Source organism: Neophocaena asiaeorientalis, unplaced genomic scaffold (assembly GCF_003031525.2).
Source record: "Neophocaena asiaeorientalis asiaeorientalis breed wild unplaced genomic scaffold, Neophocaena_asiaeorientalis_V1.1 scaffold45, whole genome shotgun sequence".
Lineage (NCBI taxonomy): Eukaryota > Metazoa > Chordata > Mammalia > Artiodactyla > Phocoenidae > Neophocaena > Neophocaena asiaeorientalis.
In genome coordinates this window covers 12168039-12185581 of record NW_020174642.1, presented here as the reverse complement: position 1 = coordinate 12185581, position 17543 = coordinate 12168039, and the positions used below count along the sequence as shown (strand labels likewise).

Genomic DNA, 17543 nt, shown 5'->3' with positions numbered 1-17543 from the left:
TCTGTCCCCACCCCAGCCCTGAGGAATCTAGACCTCAGGGCTGGGGCAGCCCACACGCAGCTGGGAGCCGCAGCCTTGGACAGACTCCAGGGGCCTGAAATCCCCTCCTTCCCCGTGAGTGCGGACTCCGACGCCCGGCGATTACCCGCCCCCAGGCACGGCGGCCCCTCGCTCACGCCCTCCCCTGCCAGGAGACCCTCTCAGAGACCTGGCCCTGGGAGCTCAGTGTGTGCAGAGCACCTCCGGCTTTGCAGGTCCTCCCGGCCCCTCGCTCACCCCTCCCCATCTCTGTGTGGTGGGCGGAGCCGACGGTGCCACCTGAGTCTCCACGCAGGCGCCCTCCCCTGGCTGCTTCAACCTGCCGAGGGCTGCAGCCTCAGCAGATGGCCTGGAGCTGGATGGGGGGCGGTCTGTCAGACCAGTGGCTCACATGCAAAATGCGAAAAGATCCAATTCCAATTAGCAGAGAGCGCTGCGTGGGCACGGGCCTCCTCTTGGCTCCAGCAGGACTGAGGTTTAGAAGGAAAACTGTGGTTTTCTGAAGAATGTCCTACATGAGTCCTACAGGGCTGAGGCCAGGACCCCCTGCCGCCTGCAGGACATCGTCTTCCTCCGAGAGCCCACCCGCCCTCCTCCCTGCAGGGCGGGGTCCAGGGAGGAGGCCACAGACCCACCTCTGAGGGCAAGGCCCCTCAGCCCGCATCAGGGCCTGGAGAGATGATGGAGACGGAGGCACCTCTAATGAGCTGGTCTGGGGAGCAGGTAGGTACCTGAGGCAGAGGCCGTGGCCTCTGGGCAGGGGGAGCTCCGTCCCCACCAGAGCCTCCAGGCCCCCGTGCTTCAGCAGCCCCGGCCCCGCCCAGAAGGCCCCAGATCACAGAAGCAGCGCCTCGTGAAGCCCTCTCTTCCCAACTGTCCTCATGGATCCCTGCTCTTCCTTCCTCTGCTCCCAGGGGATGGGCTGGCAGAGCCCCCATCCCTGCTGCTCTGGGCCTGGCTGTGGGGTTGCGCCTCTGGCGCCCAGACAGCAGCCCCAAGTCTGCAGGCTGCCGTGTGCAGGGCCTTTGCACATGCAGAGCTGCCTCCCATGTGCCAGCTGGCAAGCCCAGGCCCTGGCCGCCGTCCCGGGTGTGGCCACCAGCAGGTTCTTGTTTTCCTTCCTCTCCTGGGAGATGGGCTATTCTTGCTGCTTCCAGAAAGTGTGTTTGTTATCTGGTTCCTGGAAACACCATCTGATTGAACAGGCTCTGTCCGGGCCTGCCAGTCAGAGGCTGTGGTGCCCATGGCCCACCGTGAGGCTGAGGGAGGGGCCGCCACGCTCTGCCCTCCAGGCTGGGACCAGGCTGTAAATGGGGAGATGGTAGAACTTGGGGGATCCCCCTCAGAGCAAATAACGGCGTGGCTTCTTGGGCATCAGATGGCTGCAGAATCTTCCTTCACCCCTCAAGCAAATGGATGCCTGGGCCCAGGAGTTCAAGTTCAAGCACAGGCACAGGCATGCACACGTGCAAGGCGCACACATGTGAGCCCCCACACACGTGAGCACACCATGCACCCGTGTTTGGACACACACACATACAAATAAACACATGCACGTGTGCACACAGACACACACATGGAGGCCCCCGTCTCAGCACCAGGGTGCAGTTGTAGGAATATTGGCTTAACACCACATAAATAATTGAGCAGAAATGTAAATCATTAATAAAGTCTCATAAACAAAAGTCAAGTGAGAATTCTGTTTACAACATGCAGGAATGCAGAATTACTGACAAAACACCTCCTCCGTCACCCAGCCTGCCGTGACTGACAGCTGCCCCCAGTCATCGCCCTTCCTCTCCCCAGATGCCCTGAGCCTTCACACCCCAAAGCCCACAGCCTTGGCGACACGTGCCGAGACCAGGCCCCTGCGCTCGGGCAGACAGGGACACTTAGGGAGGGACCGGGTCTCCCCTGGGCCAGTCACTGGTCGGCCAAGGCTCCCGCCAGACGGTGCCTCAGGACTCCCAAGACTCTTCATCTAAGGCTGGGAAACCGCGTCCCAGCCCCGGGGTCCTCCGGAGGCATGGCGGTGGGCAGGGTCCAGTGCTCCGGCCTCACCTCTTCAAAGGACAAGACCAACAGGGGCTGCACGCTTCACTCCACTGCACCTCGGGTCCTGTCGCCCACTGGCGCCCTGTGGAGGCTGATGATTGGGTTTTGTAACCTAAGTAGTAGCTGTCAGGGGTGGGTATCTGACACACTCACAGGGGCTGGGGACACGTGTGGGGGACAGGACAGGTGTGAGGGAGGGGACACGTGTGAGGGACAAGACAGGTGTGGGGGATGGAACAGGTGTGAGGGATGGGACAGATGTGGGGATCGGAGAGGTGTGGGGATGGGACGGCTGTGAGGGATGAAACAGGCGTGAGGGATGGGACAGGTGTGAGGGATGGGACAGGTATGAGGGATGGGACAGGTGTGAGGAATGAAACAGGTGTGAGGGATGAACAGGTGTGAGAGACAGGACAGGTGGGGGACAGGACAGGTGGGGGACGGGACAGGGCATCGGCAGGCGGCGTGAGGGATGGGACAGGTGTGAGGAATGAAACAGGTGTGAGGGATGAACAGGTGTGAGAGACAGGACAGGTGGGGGACAGGACAGGTGGGGGACGGGACAGGTGGGACGGGACAGGCGTGAGGGATGGGACAGGTGTGGGGACGGGACAGGTGTGGGGACAGACAGGTGGGGACGGGACAAGTCTGGGGACGGGACAGAGCCCAGAGGGGTGTGCAGAGCCTGCCTGTATTCTGGACCCTCCGGGCAGGGCCGGGATCCAGGAAAACTCCCTTGGGTCCCAGGAGAGGCGCTGGAAAGGGCAGTGGAGGGGGTGGACCATGATGCTTGAGGCCTGGATGAAATCCCAGGGGACGTCAGCAAGCACAGGGGCCTAGGGTCACGTGTGAGGATGACGCCCTGAACAGGCTGGGCCCCTCAGTGGGCTTGTGGCAGGAAGGAGATGGGAGGGGGTTAGCCAGGGGCCAGAGGGCTTGGGGCCGGCAGGAGCAGGGTCCTGTGCGAACTGTCGGACGGGGCCTGGCAGGGCTGGGGCGTGCGGAGCCTGCAGGGCAGCAGACTCGGGGGAGGGGCAGGTCGGCCTCCGCTGCCTGGGGTGGAGAGTGGGCTGTGGTGGGACGGGGTGGGGGATCTGACCACCCCAGCAGAACCCCAGTGTATGAGTTACCTGTCACTGCCTCACAAATTACCCCAAACGTAGCGGCTTCACTTGGCCAGCTCGCCAGGTCTCCGCGGTTTCTGGCTGCACCGCCCCAAGGTTGGAAGCTGGAGGGTCCGTTTCCAGGAGAGACATTGGCTGCGGCCTCACGGTGTGCCTGCCCAGGGCTGCCCATCTCCTCCCATCGTGTGGGGGCCGCGTGGCCTACCAGACCCCGGGCGTGGACAGGGCTGCGTGGCTGTCAGTCCCGAGGACTTCCGTGCTGCAGGGCCTCAGGCTCCACTCGGTGCACGAGGGGCCCCAGCCTCCCTGAGCCTCGAGGCCCTCACCCGTCACACAGGACAGCAGTGGCACCTACGTCGTGGGGTTGGCAGGGTTCCAGGAGACAATGTGTGGACGACACTCAGCCCAGAGCTGGCCGCCACTGAGGGTGGAGAATGCCCTGATGCCACTTGTATTAACACCCATCGGCCGCGGTTCCAGGGACTGGCTGTGGAAAACGCCCGACGGTAGTTCATCCCCTTTCAGCCACGGTGAGCGGGGGCGCCGCAGCGGCCTTTGGACTTGGGGCCCGCAGGGTCTTTAACGGCAGCCAAAGTGCTTGCGAGGGCTCGGAGTGTGACCGCCCGCCGGCTGAGGTCACATTTTTCAGGATGCGCACAGGGCAAACAAAACCAAAATATTATTACAAAGCTAAGTCCTGTTTTACAGCTGCCTTTAATATATGACGGTCTTGTTTTAGTTTCGTTCAAACAACTTTCCCTTCGCCCCGAGCAGCTGTGTGTCTTTCTGCTCGCAGCCCTGGAGCCAGGCAGAAGCAAAGGACAGAACTGTGAGAGGAGCCACAGCAGGGACGCGGGGTCCCTCGGCCAAGGTGTCACACCATGGCGCTCCAGAGCTCCAGAGAGACCCCTGCTTTCTCTTCGGTTCTGGGGGTCGGGGGGGAGGAGAGTGGTGCCTGGTTTCCTTCGGGGCTGGAGGCCCTCTGTTTGGGGGCTGCTGTGTTGCCATGGACACCTGACGTCTGTGGTCGGCTGTCCTGGACAGGATGGGGAAGGGGGGCCGGGGACTCACCCTGGAGTGGCTATGGCGGGACCTCTTGGGCACCAGCCCTGGGCTCAGGCCCCCGGCCCAGCAGGCCCTGGAAAAGGTGCAAGTGGCCCTTCCCGGCCCTCAGGCCCCGCTGTGGCTCCTCAGGCCTCCAGACACCCGGACATCGGGGCTCTGGCTCTCTTCCCAAAGCGCTGGGGGATCACTTGGCCATGGGAAACGACTGACCCCTTTGGGGCCGCCAGGGCCCGTGACCCCTGCTCCATCCTGGGAGCCGGGCTCCCTGCCCCTTGGTCGAATATTTGTTCTTCATAGAAAGGGCGGGACAAGCCAAGAACCCGCACCCCACTGTCTGCCCCCCTGACCCCAGCATCTGGCAGAGCAGCGCAGAGAGCTCCCGGCCAAAGCAGCGGCCCCAGGGGGAGCCGGCGGGGAGCCACTTTCCTGACAGCCGCCCGAGGGGGACCCCCAGGTCATCCAGACGCCTCCGCAAGCAACTTCCAGGGGACACTTAAGGCTTATTGATTCTATTGTTTTCTCTGTTCGCAAACCAGCCACTTCTTTTCTCTTTTTTCACGTACTCCTGCTGCTTTCTTGGGCTTCAGGCTTTGCCTTATTTTTCTTCTCCACAGTCTGGAACCGAATGCTTAGTTCATGTATTTTTTATTCTCTCTTGTGTATAATGAAAACACAGTGGAAAGTTCTCCACCGAGTGCATTTCTGGCCGCCTTCTAGAAGCTGCACTGGGGAGCGTCTTCTGTGCTAGGCTTTTCCAGACCTCCCATCGGGCCGCATGGCTTCCTCTGGGGCCCGAGTCACTCTGGAGAGCATGTGCTTCTTTTCCAGGTTGTTACACTCACCTCACTATGACTTAGAGGTTAATTTCAGCTACACTGCGTGTGTCGGAGAACTCGTCACGTGTCCAGCAGAGTTTACTGAGTGTCCCACGTCCCAGGCAGCTCCAGAGAGGAAACGAAAAGGAACAGCTGGTACCATGTCGGTGTGAAAACCACCACGGGAGATTCTTCTTTAGTTGTTATTCCTTGGAAGCACATCTGATTTGCTGTTTCTTTCCTGCAGAAAATTCTTATTTCTCAGTATTTCTGGCCGACTTGCTGATGGCAGCCTGCCCTGACCTCAGCACAGACAGGGTGACTTGTTTCTACTCCTCGGTCTCCCGGGGGTAGGGGTGGGGGTGGGGGGGACAGGAAGGAGGCGTATCACTCACAAGGCGCCGGTTCTGCTGCTGTGACAAACACTCTCAAAAGTCAGCGGCTCCACGATCACGGTTCATCTCTCGCTGGCACAGCAAGTCCACCTGAGTCAGCGGGGCTCTGCTCCGTGTCATCCTCACGCAGGACCAGGCTGGGGGACAGGCCACCGTCCGCAGCACTGCTGGTCACCACGCAGCCCGGAGCATGGGGTGCACGGGGCCCTGACTCTGGAAGCTGCCCCCAAAGTGGTGCATGTTACATACACTCACTGTTGTGTCCAGATCAGGCTGGGGGCTGTGCCCGACCCCAGAGAATCAGAGGGCGCAGGCCCACAGCAAGCCGGGGAAGGACCAGGCTCTGTGCTCGGCCTTGGGACTGGCCATGGTGGTCTCCACCACAGAGACAAGGACAGGAAGGGGGCGGGCGCCTTACCTGCACCCCGGTCACTAGGAGCTGCTTCTGGATGGTCCGCAGAGGCAGGGTTTGAGGCCCCATCGTGCTGGGAGGAGGTGGTGATTGATTAGTAATGTCTGTCCCGGTGGGGGCGGGCCACGGGTGCCGGATGTCTGCTTTGCACTGGACGTGGACACATTCCTTGCGAAGCAGGTTTTGTCACATGGTGACAAGGAGACACCAGCAGGCTCCAGAGGCCAGGCAGGAGGTGAGGGCCCGTCTGGTCAGGGACCTCAGGGGACCCCAGAGCAGGTGGAGGTCCCGGCCCAGCTATCTGCTCCTTCTGGGATGTTGGGACCAGGACACCAGCCGGACAACAGGACATCCGAGGGGCAGGCCAGGGTGCAGTCCTGCTGGAACCCATGTGTCCTGTGCAGGATCCCACCCCAGGAGGAGTTCAGGGTGTGGGCTGGATGGGATGAGGACCAGAACAAAGCCTCGCCTGGGATTCCAGGGGGTCCTGCAGCAGAAGGGGCCTGGGGAGCGGCCTCCTCCCTCTGGGGGGCGTGGGAGCAGGGTGGGGTCCAGCCTTGGGGTTGGAAACACCCCCTCCCCCCTCCAGCAGGAGGACGCTCACGGACACCGTGGACCTTCCTGCGGAGCTGCAGGAAAGTCTCCAGGAAAAGCTGCAGGCCCCGCATTTGTGAGCAGAGTGGACACAGCACGGCCAGGGACCCCTGAGCCAGGCTGCGACCCCAGGAATGCAAAGCCGTGCAGCACATGGAAAACTAATCGCACCACCTGCCCCCGCGGCAGGAAAAGTAATAACAAAACACATGACTCTGAACAGGAGCCGAGAAGGAATTCAAGAAAACTCGGCTTCTCCCCTCAGCAGAAGCGCTCAAGGGTCAGGAACCATAGGTGTCCTTCCTATTCCGAGAGGGCCGTGCTGGAGAGCAAACACCTGCCTTGCACCTGCAGACTTTGCTCCTAAAAGCACACTCGCGTGCACACACATGTATGCATGCACACACGCAGGCAGGAGCACACGTGTACACGCTCACACGCTCACACGCACACACTCACCCCACGGTCGGCAGGTCAGCATCACAGGGCCTGACGCCCCACCCCGTCGGAGCTGGTGGTCTCTGGGTGCAGGAGTCGGGGTGGGGGCTGCCAGCCTAGCCCCACGGGAGCTGCCCTTTCCAGGGTGCTGCCTTTCTTCCCTGTTCTCCTTCGTTTAATCCCAGTCGTAATAATTACCCCAATCATTCTTGTTCGGGATTCGGGCTGCACGCCCCAGGGCTCCAGGACTCCCACTGGGCTAGTATAAGGGGATGAGGTTGTCCTGTCCTGAGCGTGGGGCCCCCAGGCACCAGGAGGGTGGGGACATGGCGCTGGACGTGGCAGGGTATCCAGACCGCATCACTCAGCCAAGTCTCACATCCACTTGTGGGCTTATTTTTTCCCGTATACACAGACCGAGGACCCAGGGCCTGAGTGACAGCTGGGACGCCCAGCCCCTGACCCCAGCCGTCCTGTCCAGTGTGAGTGTGGCCCCCAGTCTTTACGGACAAACTCAATCACCTGCTGTGGATGCAACACAGCTGCCTGCTTCTAAACACGTTCTCCACCAGCACAGGAACAACTGTCAAGCACTGTTGAAGAGGATTCAATTTTATATTGCAGACTTGACCCTTACAATGTAGCTTAAGTTCACATATTATGAAACAAAATTAAATATTTCAGAAGCAGCCCCTAAAAGTCAAAGGAAGCAGGTGAAGCTGGCTGTTCCCAGCTGACAGCAGGCAGAGCGAGCAGGTGTCCCAAGTGACCTAAGAACCCCGTGAAGCGACTCCAGCAAACCACGGAGGAAACAGGACATTCACGGGACCCGGAAGGTGGGACCCCCAAGGGATGACAGTTAATGACACTCAGACATGCGGCCCCAGAGCAGGGAGAGCTGAGGGGTGGGCAGGAATGGGCTGGGTCGAGTCTCTAAGCTTCTCTGGGACCAGGGGCAGGTGGGCCCCGAAGGGACCTCTGACCTGGCTCTGGGAAAGGGGCCCCAGAGCCCACCCAGGGGACAGGAGGAGGCCGGCCACGAGAGGGGAGGAGGACAGGTCCACCCGGGGGGCAGCGGGCAGTCTCCACGGAAGAGGTGGCCTCGCAGGGGCTCGAGAGGCCCAGCCCAGCAGGCAGACGTTCCTGTGGCCGGGCAGGAAAGCCCAATGGCACCGTCGCAGTGACCAGTGCCCAGAGGGTCCGTGGGTGAGCAGAGGCCTGGGGCACGGGCTGGGGTTGGGACAGGGCCTTCGGGAAGACAGCCGGGCTGCCGAGTGGGGCTGGGCAAGGACAGGGCAGTGCCTGGTTCTTCCCCAGGACGTGGCCCCGGCCAGCAACAGCAGAGGTGTCTGCAGGCCCCCACCAGAATGTCCCACACCCGCCCCGTGTCCAAACCTGAACTCGCCTCTCAGCGCAAAACTGAGCGGGGAGTTTGGGGCACGTGCAGTTACGGCCCCGCCCTCCCCGCCAACGTCACCCACCAGTCGGGACCTCGTCCAAGCAGGGCTGGGGGCCGCGGGGCCCAGCTGCCCACCTGGCCTGCAGCGTCCTCCGGCTGCCTCTACGCGACGTCTAAACTCAGGAGCCCCGTAGCAGCCCCCGAGAGCCTCCACCACCCCCCAAGGGCCCCCCGTCACCCCCCTGCTCTCTTCCGGAAAATGGGGACCCCGCCTACTCCCAGGGCTGGGTCTGCCCACCACAGGGGGCCCTTGCCCGGCCCCGGCGCTGGGGGTCTCCCCACTCCCGCCCGGTGTCCCGCACCCTCGCCGCACCAGGACCCATCAGCTCTGCAGGGCCGGGGCTCAGAGCACACCCTCCACCGCCTTCTCATCCCCGAGCTTCTCGCCCTTGGACGTCTGACCTTCACCTGGTCCAGGGGTCAGGCTCCTAGCGGGGAGCCCTCCTGCCCCCCCAGCTGACAGCCGTCGCCCTGCTGACCACTTTCCCCAGCCGCTTCCACGCACTCAGCACAGGTACAAAGACAGCACCTGCTGCCCCTGCTGGGCCTGCGGGCGGCTCGCAGACACCCTGGCAACAAGGGCCTGGCGAGGGGACACAGGCTGCTCCCTGACGTCCAGACAGAGGCACCAGCCACCTGCCCCACGCACCCCGACAGGAAGACGTGCCCAACGGCATGGAGGACTCCGACGGGGACGGCCCTGCCTCCCCGAGGCCTCCGGGCGGGTGTGAGGCGTGCAGGGGCTGGCCTGGCCCCCAATCCGCCATGTGCCCCCAGAGCAGCCTGGGCCACAGCCCTGGGATGGCCCCCTCCAGAGACCTGCTTCTTGGTGGGATGCCACCTCTGCTCTGAGGACCCCTCCCCGGCCTGGAGGGGACACCATGGGCACCCTGCCTTGTCCAGCCTGAGCTGTGGAGCGGGCACTTCCACACAAGTGCTCCCATGCAGTCCCGTGCCAGGCCATCACCACCCCTGGGGTGGGCAACTTCCCTCCCGGACGCCGGTGACAAATCCCCCAGAGAGGCTGCAGGGTTTGGCACTGAGGCCAAAGGCAGGGGGCACGTGGTCAGGGACTGGCGGCCTCCCCAAGGGCCAGAGGACAGGAGGCCTGCTCTCCACAGCAGAGGCCGTCCCTGCCTGCCCAGCCTCCCTGGAACCTGGGGAGGGGACGTAACCCAGCCCTGGCCAATGAGCTGGGACTGGACATCCCTGGGTGGGCCTCTGAGGAGGACTTAAAATGGGAGCAGGGCAGGTTTCCCCGTCCCTCTTGCTGTCTGCCCTCCGCCCCTCCCCCTTCCCTGGCTGGAATGTGATGTGATGGGTGGGGCGTTGGCAGTTGTTTTAGCACAAAGATGAGGAGAGACAGTGCAGCCTGGGCTGCTGATGGCACCCTGAAGACCTGGACTGCCTGCTCCCAGATCCTCGCCGTGCAAGGGACAACTCTCCCGCATTTTAAACAATCGGCCACGATGACCTGGGTTTCCTGTCACGAGCGAGCAGCCTGTGGTAGGGACTGGCAGATGACCACGGCACCCCTCTCCTCCTCCTGGGCCACAGCCAGACAGCATCCCCAGCCTGCTCTGCAGTCATCCGGGGGCCAGTGCAAACCGCAACCTGACACCTCCAGGACCCCATCCATGCAGATGCAGAGCCAGGAGGGGCCCGTCTGCCCTTGGGGTGTGAGTTCAGCTGGCATGGAGCCGATGCCCCCATCGCTCACACCTGCCACCGTCCCCGCCTCCTCCTCCGGTGGGCCCCAGGCAAGCCCGGACTGGGCTTACGGGACAGTTGTTCCTGCCCTACCGGACACAGCTCCCCGTGTGGAGGGGTCTCCTCTCCCTCTGGTGGGGTGACTCGGGCCGGCCACAGATTAGGCCAGAATGAGACGGAGCTGGAGGTGGGCCCTGCCAGGGGACGGGGACGAGGGCACATCAGGGAGGCAGAGGGAGGGCTGGCCCGCTCGTCCCCGCAGGAGCCCTGCAGCCAGAGGGCCGACCTGCGCCTGGTTCTCTAATTAAACATCGCTAGTGATTAGACTCTGCTCCCAACCCAGGAGAGACGCTGACTTGGGAATAACTACCGCTGTGCTAAAAACCAGATGCCTAGGCAGGAGGAGGACGCTGGCGGGGGGTGGCGTCCTGGGGCCCGTTCCTCCCGGGGCACCCGAGCCCTGTGCTGTGGCTCGCCTGGTGCTGACCTGAATTGAGGGCGAGGTCAAGGTGTAAGTGGGGGTCACGGGGCAGCCAGAAGCTCTGGGTTCCTGAGAGCCCATCGCCGGCTGTGGGGAGGCTCCCCATGTCCAGGCCTCAGTTTCCCTCTGGAGAGAAGGTCCCAGGACCTCCTCTTCAGGAGGCGGGACCAGGGGGACAGGAGGGACAAGGCTCCAGGCCCAGCAGGAGGCCCTACAACCCAGCAGCCTCTGTGGCACCAGAAGAAACATTTGGATTCAGAAACATCAATACAAGTAATCACAGACTTTCTCCCCAGAATCTTAAAATTAACGATTTCTCAACCTTAAGGAAGACTCAAGAAGCACAAGCCAACGTTAGGAATACGCCTGTCATCACCCTTCAACCTACGTTATGTGAACAGCTTTAGAAGAGGCATCACAGGCCGTGGAAGCCGCTGCCGTGCAGCCCCGCCTGTCCCCGCTCTCCCGACCCTGGGAACCCTGAAGGCCTCTCAGCACCACGACCTCGGCCAGGATGCGTCACCAGTGTTATCGCTGCACGAGGAACACGCCAGGAGCAGCACGTCTGGAGTCTGGGCAAACCTGGCTGTGAGCGCCACAGGAACTGACTCCCCAGGAGCCGCGTCTGGGCCTTGCCCCCCTCCCTGCCCCACCCAGCGGATGCCCACTCAAGACAAATCTGGTGACACCCAACGCCAAGCACAAACAGGGTCGGGCCCGCCGACGACTCGGTGCGGGTGGGCGGCCACGGGGAACCCCACGCGGGACCCTCTGGACAAAGCCAGGAGCAGACGCGCAGGGTCCTCCGTCGATAACCCCGACGTCCGAGGCGTGGTCCCCACGCAAGCCACCCTCCAGTCCCCGGGGCTCCTAGGCCTTCCACCTCCCACCCGCTGGGCCCTTCCTCCCCTGGCCCGCCCTGAACCCCGCCCAGCACGGCGGCAGAGGAGTGATTTGCTGGGGGCCCCAGCGCGACCCTGACCCTCTACCCAGAACACCACCACCCACACCCTCCCTCTCCCAGGGCCCTGCTGCCCCCAGCCTCAAGTCCCCTCTCCCAGCTGCTCCCATCCTGCCCCCCAGCCTCCAGGCAAGCAGCTGGCACCCCCTGCTGCGTGTGTACCAATGTCGCCTCTTCCCTGGGGACCCCGCCCCACCCGCTTCCCCAGAGGGTGGTGCTCGACCCTCCCGCGCAGCCTCTGGCTTCCTGAGCCTGGCACCTGCTGCTCCGGCCGCCGGATGACACCCCTGGTCCGGACACTCTGCCTCCCCCGCGGCCCCTCAGGGGGCTCCTCCTCCAGCCCCCACTCCCTCCCACGGGCCCGGCCCAGAGCCCCTCCAAGGCCCTGCGGGCGGGAACCACAGCCCAGGCCCACAAGCCCTGCGAGCCTTCTCCTACTGTGTGCGTTTAAAATGCACACAAAAACCATGGAACCGTTTGTCATTTAATTTTATTACCAGACAGTCCAAGTTCATTCTGCAAAGATTAAAACCACAGACAGGGCTGTGAACATGGAAGTCCCTCCAGCTCCGAGACCACAGCCAGCAAGGCTCCCAGGCTGGCGAGGTCTCTCCCACCCGCCCGCCTGCTTTCACCACCCACCTGCGCCTGCCTGATGTCAGGGAGGGCGGCGTCCCCACACGCTTGCAACTTCTCAGGCCACTTTCCGGGGCGAGGCCCGAGTCAGCCGCGGTGGACGGCAGCGCCAGTCTGGCACCGCGCCCCCGTCCTCCCTCCCCCCATCCCCCCCAGCACAGCGGAGGGGAAGCTCCTGGCGTCTGGGCAGAGGTCGGGGGCCCTGACCGAGGGCATCTGGAGAAGCGGGCAGAGCCACGCCCATCCATGGTCAGCCTGGAGCCACTGGAGCACCAGGAAGCTAGAAGGTTTTTCTCTTAAAATAATACACAACGTGCAGTCACTGTTGACAAACTCAGACAAAACAGAAAAGCGTGAAGAATGCCCGCCGAGTGGCCGCACCACCTCCTGGGTGGCCGGCACCGAGCTCCATGGACATCCTGGATTCTTCCAGCACCTTTTTTATTGCAAAAATAAATGGGTAGTCACAACACTACCACGTCAACTGCCTGTCTCACTTCGGTAGACCCGCCTGTGCCGAGGACAGCAGCCCCGTCGCTTAGGGTCTGGTGGAGCAGGGCGACAATGGCAGAGTTGGCCCCCTGGGCACCTCCTCGTGGGCGTCCCCGGAGCTCAGGCATGCCCCGCGCTGCATCAGGTCTGCCCACTGCCCTCCAGCCGCATCTGCTGGGCCAGCTGCCGCCCGATGGCCTGCAGGGGGCTGGCTCTGTAGGCCGGGCTGGCCAGCAGCTCCCGAAACCGCGTCCTTTCCTCCTCACTGAAAGAATGGAGAGCAGAGGTCAGCAAACCCCATGCCCGCAGTGGGGGGCTGGGGATGAGCCGTCAGCACCCCCAGGACCAGCCTCGGCTCGGCCAGCCCACAGGGACACCGGCAAAGGGTGGTCCAGGACCAGGATGAGGGGTGGGGAGTGAGGAAGGCTGTGCGCTGTGAAGTTCTGCTTGGAGCGTCTGGGGGGTGGGGCGGGCCGAGGGGGGTCTGAGGCCCGACAGGGGCTTTGGGCAGGACGGGAGTGGCTGCCCGGGGGCCTCCTCCTGGTCACAAAGGCCCCTCATCCCCGACTGTGACGGGGAGCTGCTATCAAAGGCAGCAGGTGGCAGGCGCCCTGCACACACGAGGCCTCACGTAAGCGGCGCCTCCAGCAGGCACCGGGCACAGGGGCTCCGGGCCCCACGGCGGCCATGGTGATGGGGGTGCTGCAGTGGGCCTGCCCCTCCACAGCAGAGTCCACTGCGGGGCTGCCACTCTGCGCCTGTCCCTACAGCCAGCTGGCCCCCGTCTGGAGCTGCACGGGCCCACAGCCCAGCATGGCCACGGGGGCCTGGCCAGAATCGCAGGGCAGCAGCTCCAGCACAAGCCCACACGAGCCCGTCGCGGCACCACGGTGGGGACGGCCCTGGCCTTGGGCGGGCAAGATGGCGTGGAGGGCCCAGCCGTGCTCTGCCCCCACGGGTATGTGACCAAGGGCAAGGCCAAACCACACCGGGCCCCAGCTTTCTTTGCTGCTAACGGGGAGACTTTGGACTCCACTGGATGACTGACTGCCCGGCCACATGTCCACACACGCAAGATGCCTAGGATCTGGGCCCCGAGAGCGGCCCCCCAAGAGCCAGCAGCTGCTCCCCTCACTGCCCTGGGGGAAGGGGCTTCCTGGCCCCTGGAGTCAGGCTGGGCCCAGAGCTGGCCCTGGCTGAGCTGTCCCCAGCACCCGAGGGACCGGGGTTAGGGGATGCGGCCCGACGCCTGACAGTCCCAGGGGTGGGCCGTGCGGAGGCGGGGCCATACTCACAGGAGCTGGAACCTCTGTGCCGCGCGCATCCGGCTCAGATGGGCTGCCCGGGGCCTGATGGCCGCTCTGCTGGGGACACAGAGAAGACAGTCAGGAGAGCACACGCCCACCTGGAACCTCCGCCGGAGCACCTGACTCAGGCCACGGTCCACGGTGCACACAGGGCTCTCCTCCCGTGCCAGCCTGGGGGCACGTGCGGCCTCACGGTGCCACACGGCAGGAGGGCCCTGGCAGGGGCGGGAGGGCCCAGGAAACCAGGAAATCCTGGGTCGACACCTAAATTTAGCCTCCAGACCGGGAGCCCTCATCGTGCATTCAAGTTTCTTCGTAAGTTATGAATGAAAGGCATTTCTTGTCTCCGCTCCCCGGGTCCCGGCCGCTCTGGGGGCGCTCCATCCCACTCCAGGCCAGCCTCGGTCCCAGGACACTGCGGCCCTGTTCGTCCGACCACTGACACCCTCTGTGTCCACCCGGAAGCAGTCCCCCGCCGACCACCCAGAGCTGCCGGGAGGCCCCACCCTTGCCGAACCGGTGGGCCCGGGCTCCCTTCCCCCAGCCAGCACCCCCAGGAGGCAGCCACGCGCTGGGGCATCAGGAGGCCTTGGGCCTCCACCCCCGTCTAGCACAAGGTAAAAAGGCTCCCCACAGCCGAGGGCACCAAGGTGTGAACACACACCCAGGAATCCCCTCGGGGCCCAGGGTCCAGGTGCGGCCAAGCACAGTGCACTGGGGGCACGGCTGGGGGGGCAAGGAAGGGCAGGACCCTCGCCCGAGCCTCAGGGCACGTCCAGGGCCTGTCAGGCCATTCACAGGGGGAGGCAGGACCCTCCCCAGTGGTGTTTTCCACTGTGGACAGACGCAGGCGGGGTGGATTCCCCGAGGCCGCAGGCTTGAAAGGAACTGACCCCCAGCACTCACCCCAGCGGCCCGGGCAAGGGCTTTCACACCCGACGCCGGCCCCAGTCCTGCCCGCCGGCTCTAAAGTCCCCCTGGGGAGGGCCCCAGCTCACTTACGGCGGCCAGGCCTGGCTCTGGCCGCACGGCCGAGTTGGGTGGACAGGGGTAGAGACCTTCCTGCCAGGACCAACTGCAGCTCGGAGCACACTGCCCGCCACCCAAGTGTCCACAGAGGTGCCTGGGCTGGAAGAAGACCCCAGCCCTGGCTGCCCTGGGAGGAACCTCAGGGAAGCTGCTCCACCTCGAAGCCTGTTTCCCCAACTGTAAGACAGGCCAGTGCGTTCCTGACAGGCTCTCTTCGGCCGGCACTGAGCGCCCAGGTGCGCCCAGGTGGCTCCCAGCTTTGAGGCTCTTGTGCCACTCCCTGCCCCTCCCCCTCTGACGTGAATGAGCCCATGTATCACACCCAGCCCAAGGGGACGGGGGCCTAAAACCAAGCACCAGCGGACGAACCCCGGAGGTCCCAGGGGCCGAGTGAGCCCTGCTGACGTCAGGTCCAGGCTCCACGCGTGAGGCCCTCCACCTTCGTCCGCTACAACCTTCGGGACGTGGAGGACCGACGTCTTGGGGAGTCTAATCTTCCCTGATGAGCGCGGCCCATTGGCAGCGGCACTGCCCACTCACTGGCTCTGGCCTCAGGGGCCCCGCGGGCTCTCCAGGGGGCCTTGGTGCCCCGTCAGTGCTGGGCAGCGCCCACCCGGAGTGTGGGGAACACCTGGACCCCCTGGGCCCACTCAGAGCCTTGGGCTCTCCCCCCACCACCCTGCAGGGCCACCCAGGTTTGGGACAGGCTGGGAGCAGCCCAGGGCCTCAGTCAGGGTGTCCCACATGGCAACTGGGGACGGAGGCCTTGCACTCGGGATCTGGGTTCCCAGGCACAAGGCTGCCCCCCAACACATTCCACCCAACTCGGATGCCTGGGGGCACATCCTGAAGTCACCTGTCAGCTGGGCCATTCGTGTAACCTGCTGCTTGTAACAGGCACCCCTGGCGTGAGCTGCCCTGAAGGGCACCGCCTTCTCTCAGCTCCAGGAAACCCTGCCCTTGTGAAGACACAGAAGAGGCCAGACACTTTGTGCAGCAAACATCCCAGGGCTGGGTCAGCTCTAGGAGCCGGGAGACTGAGGATTCATGACACGGGGACCCCAGCCTTGTGAATGCGGCTGGGGGCTCCCAGCCAGGCGTCACTTGGCCAGGAATGAAGGGACCACAGGCAAACCATGCCAGCCTGCTCGCCCATGCCCCCAGGGGTGGAGACTGGTGGGGGCCCCTGCACATTCTGGGCAAGACCTCTGTGCTGCCCCCACAGCGAGGGAAGACTGGAACACTCCCGGGCCCTCCCACGGTCTCCTCCCCTGGATGATTTTAATCTGCCTTCCTTCTCCGTGATAAACTGTAACTGCGTGTAATGGCCTTTGTGAGAATCATCAAACCTAAGAGTGATCTTGGGGACCCCAGACTTGTGGTCGGCATGAGAAGTGAGGATGGACCCACAGACTGTTCCCCGAATTTCACGAGTGATCTTGGGGACCCCAGACTTGTGGTCGGCATGAGAAGTGAGGATGGACTCACAGACTGTTCCCCAAATTTCACAGGAACACACCTGGGTCAGGACACACACGCATGTCCCTGCTGTCAGCCGAGAGGGCCGAGAAGCAAGCACACCGCAGCCGCGGTCGGCACACCAGCGCCCAGACCTTGGTTCCTTACACCACTTCCAACGGAAGGGACCCGGGCTCCCTGGAGAAACGCCGACTCTCGGACAGGAGCAGGAAATGCCCGGGATGAGCCTCGAGCACCTCGTGCCAGAGAGGGAGGAAAGTGCTCGGAAACGAAACACAACAGCCTCCACGGATGGGTGTGTCGGGGGAACAGCAGAGCCAACCGAAGGAGCTGCCAAGGACCAGAGCTGGAGCCGGTTCAGCAACAGAACAAAGTCGTATTGGATCATGGCCCGAAGCATAAAATAAATACCCACGGGTCCAAACGGACGTAGATGAGTGATTGATAAGGAAACGGGGGAAGAGGGAATCTGCTCTGCGGGAGAATCCACGTGGTTCTGCAGACACTCCGTCCTCGGGGAGGGGAGGGGAGCGTCCCCCGTCCTTGGGTGCGGGATGTGCACGGCGACCTCCTTCCAGAGGACAGTGGGGAAGGGGGGAGCAGCTGCACAGCGGAGAGACCTGACAGACACACCTGCGCCAGGTGACCGAGGTCAGCGTCCACGGTGCAGGTCACGTGACAGCACGCACCCTGGAGGGGACGTGATGAGAAAGGCCCTTCCCCTCTGTGGTCTTCACTGAGGGACGTCCTGAAAAATGCCTGACTGGTCCTCAAAACTGTCAAGGTCATTAAAGACAAGAAGGTTGGGACTTCCCATGTGGCACAGTGGTTAAGAATCCGCCTGCCAATGCAGGGGACACGGGTTCGAGCCCTGCTGTGGGAAGATCCCACATGCCGCGGAGCAACTAAGCCAGTGCACCACAACTACTGAGCCCACGTGCTGCAACTACTGAAGCCCATATGCCTAGAGCCCATGCTCCACAACAAGAGAAGCCACCGCAATAAGAAGCCCGTGCACCGCAACTAGAGAAAGCCCGCACAGCAAGAACCAA

General features: G+C 63.4%; 1 protein-coding gene across 2 annotated transcripts in view; it reads right to left on the bottom strand.

Moving 5' to 3' along the window:
• Positions 1–12538: 12538 nt before the first annotated feature.
• The window catches only part of SLX9 (SLX9 ribosome biogenesis factor), a 28592-nt gene continuing 23587 nt past the window's right edge, over positions 12539–17543 (bottom strand). The window contains exons 5-6 of one of the 2 annotated variants that reach the window (XM_024758335.1): positions 13972–14040; positions 12539–12941 (exon numbers count right to left, since the gene is read on the bottom strand). In XM_024758335.1, coding sequence (XP_024614103.1) covers positions 12818–12941; positions 13972–14040 — 193 coding nt within the window. In that variant the 3' untranslated portion in view covers positions 12539–12817. The remainder of the gene's footprint in view (positions 12942–13971; positions 14041–17543) is intronic. The other variant, XM_024758336.1, reaches the window with a different exon arrangement.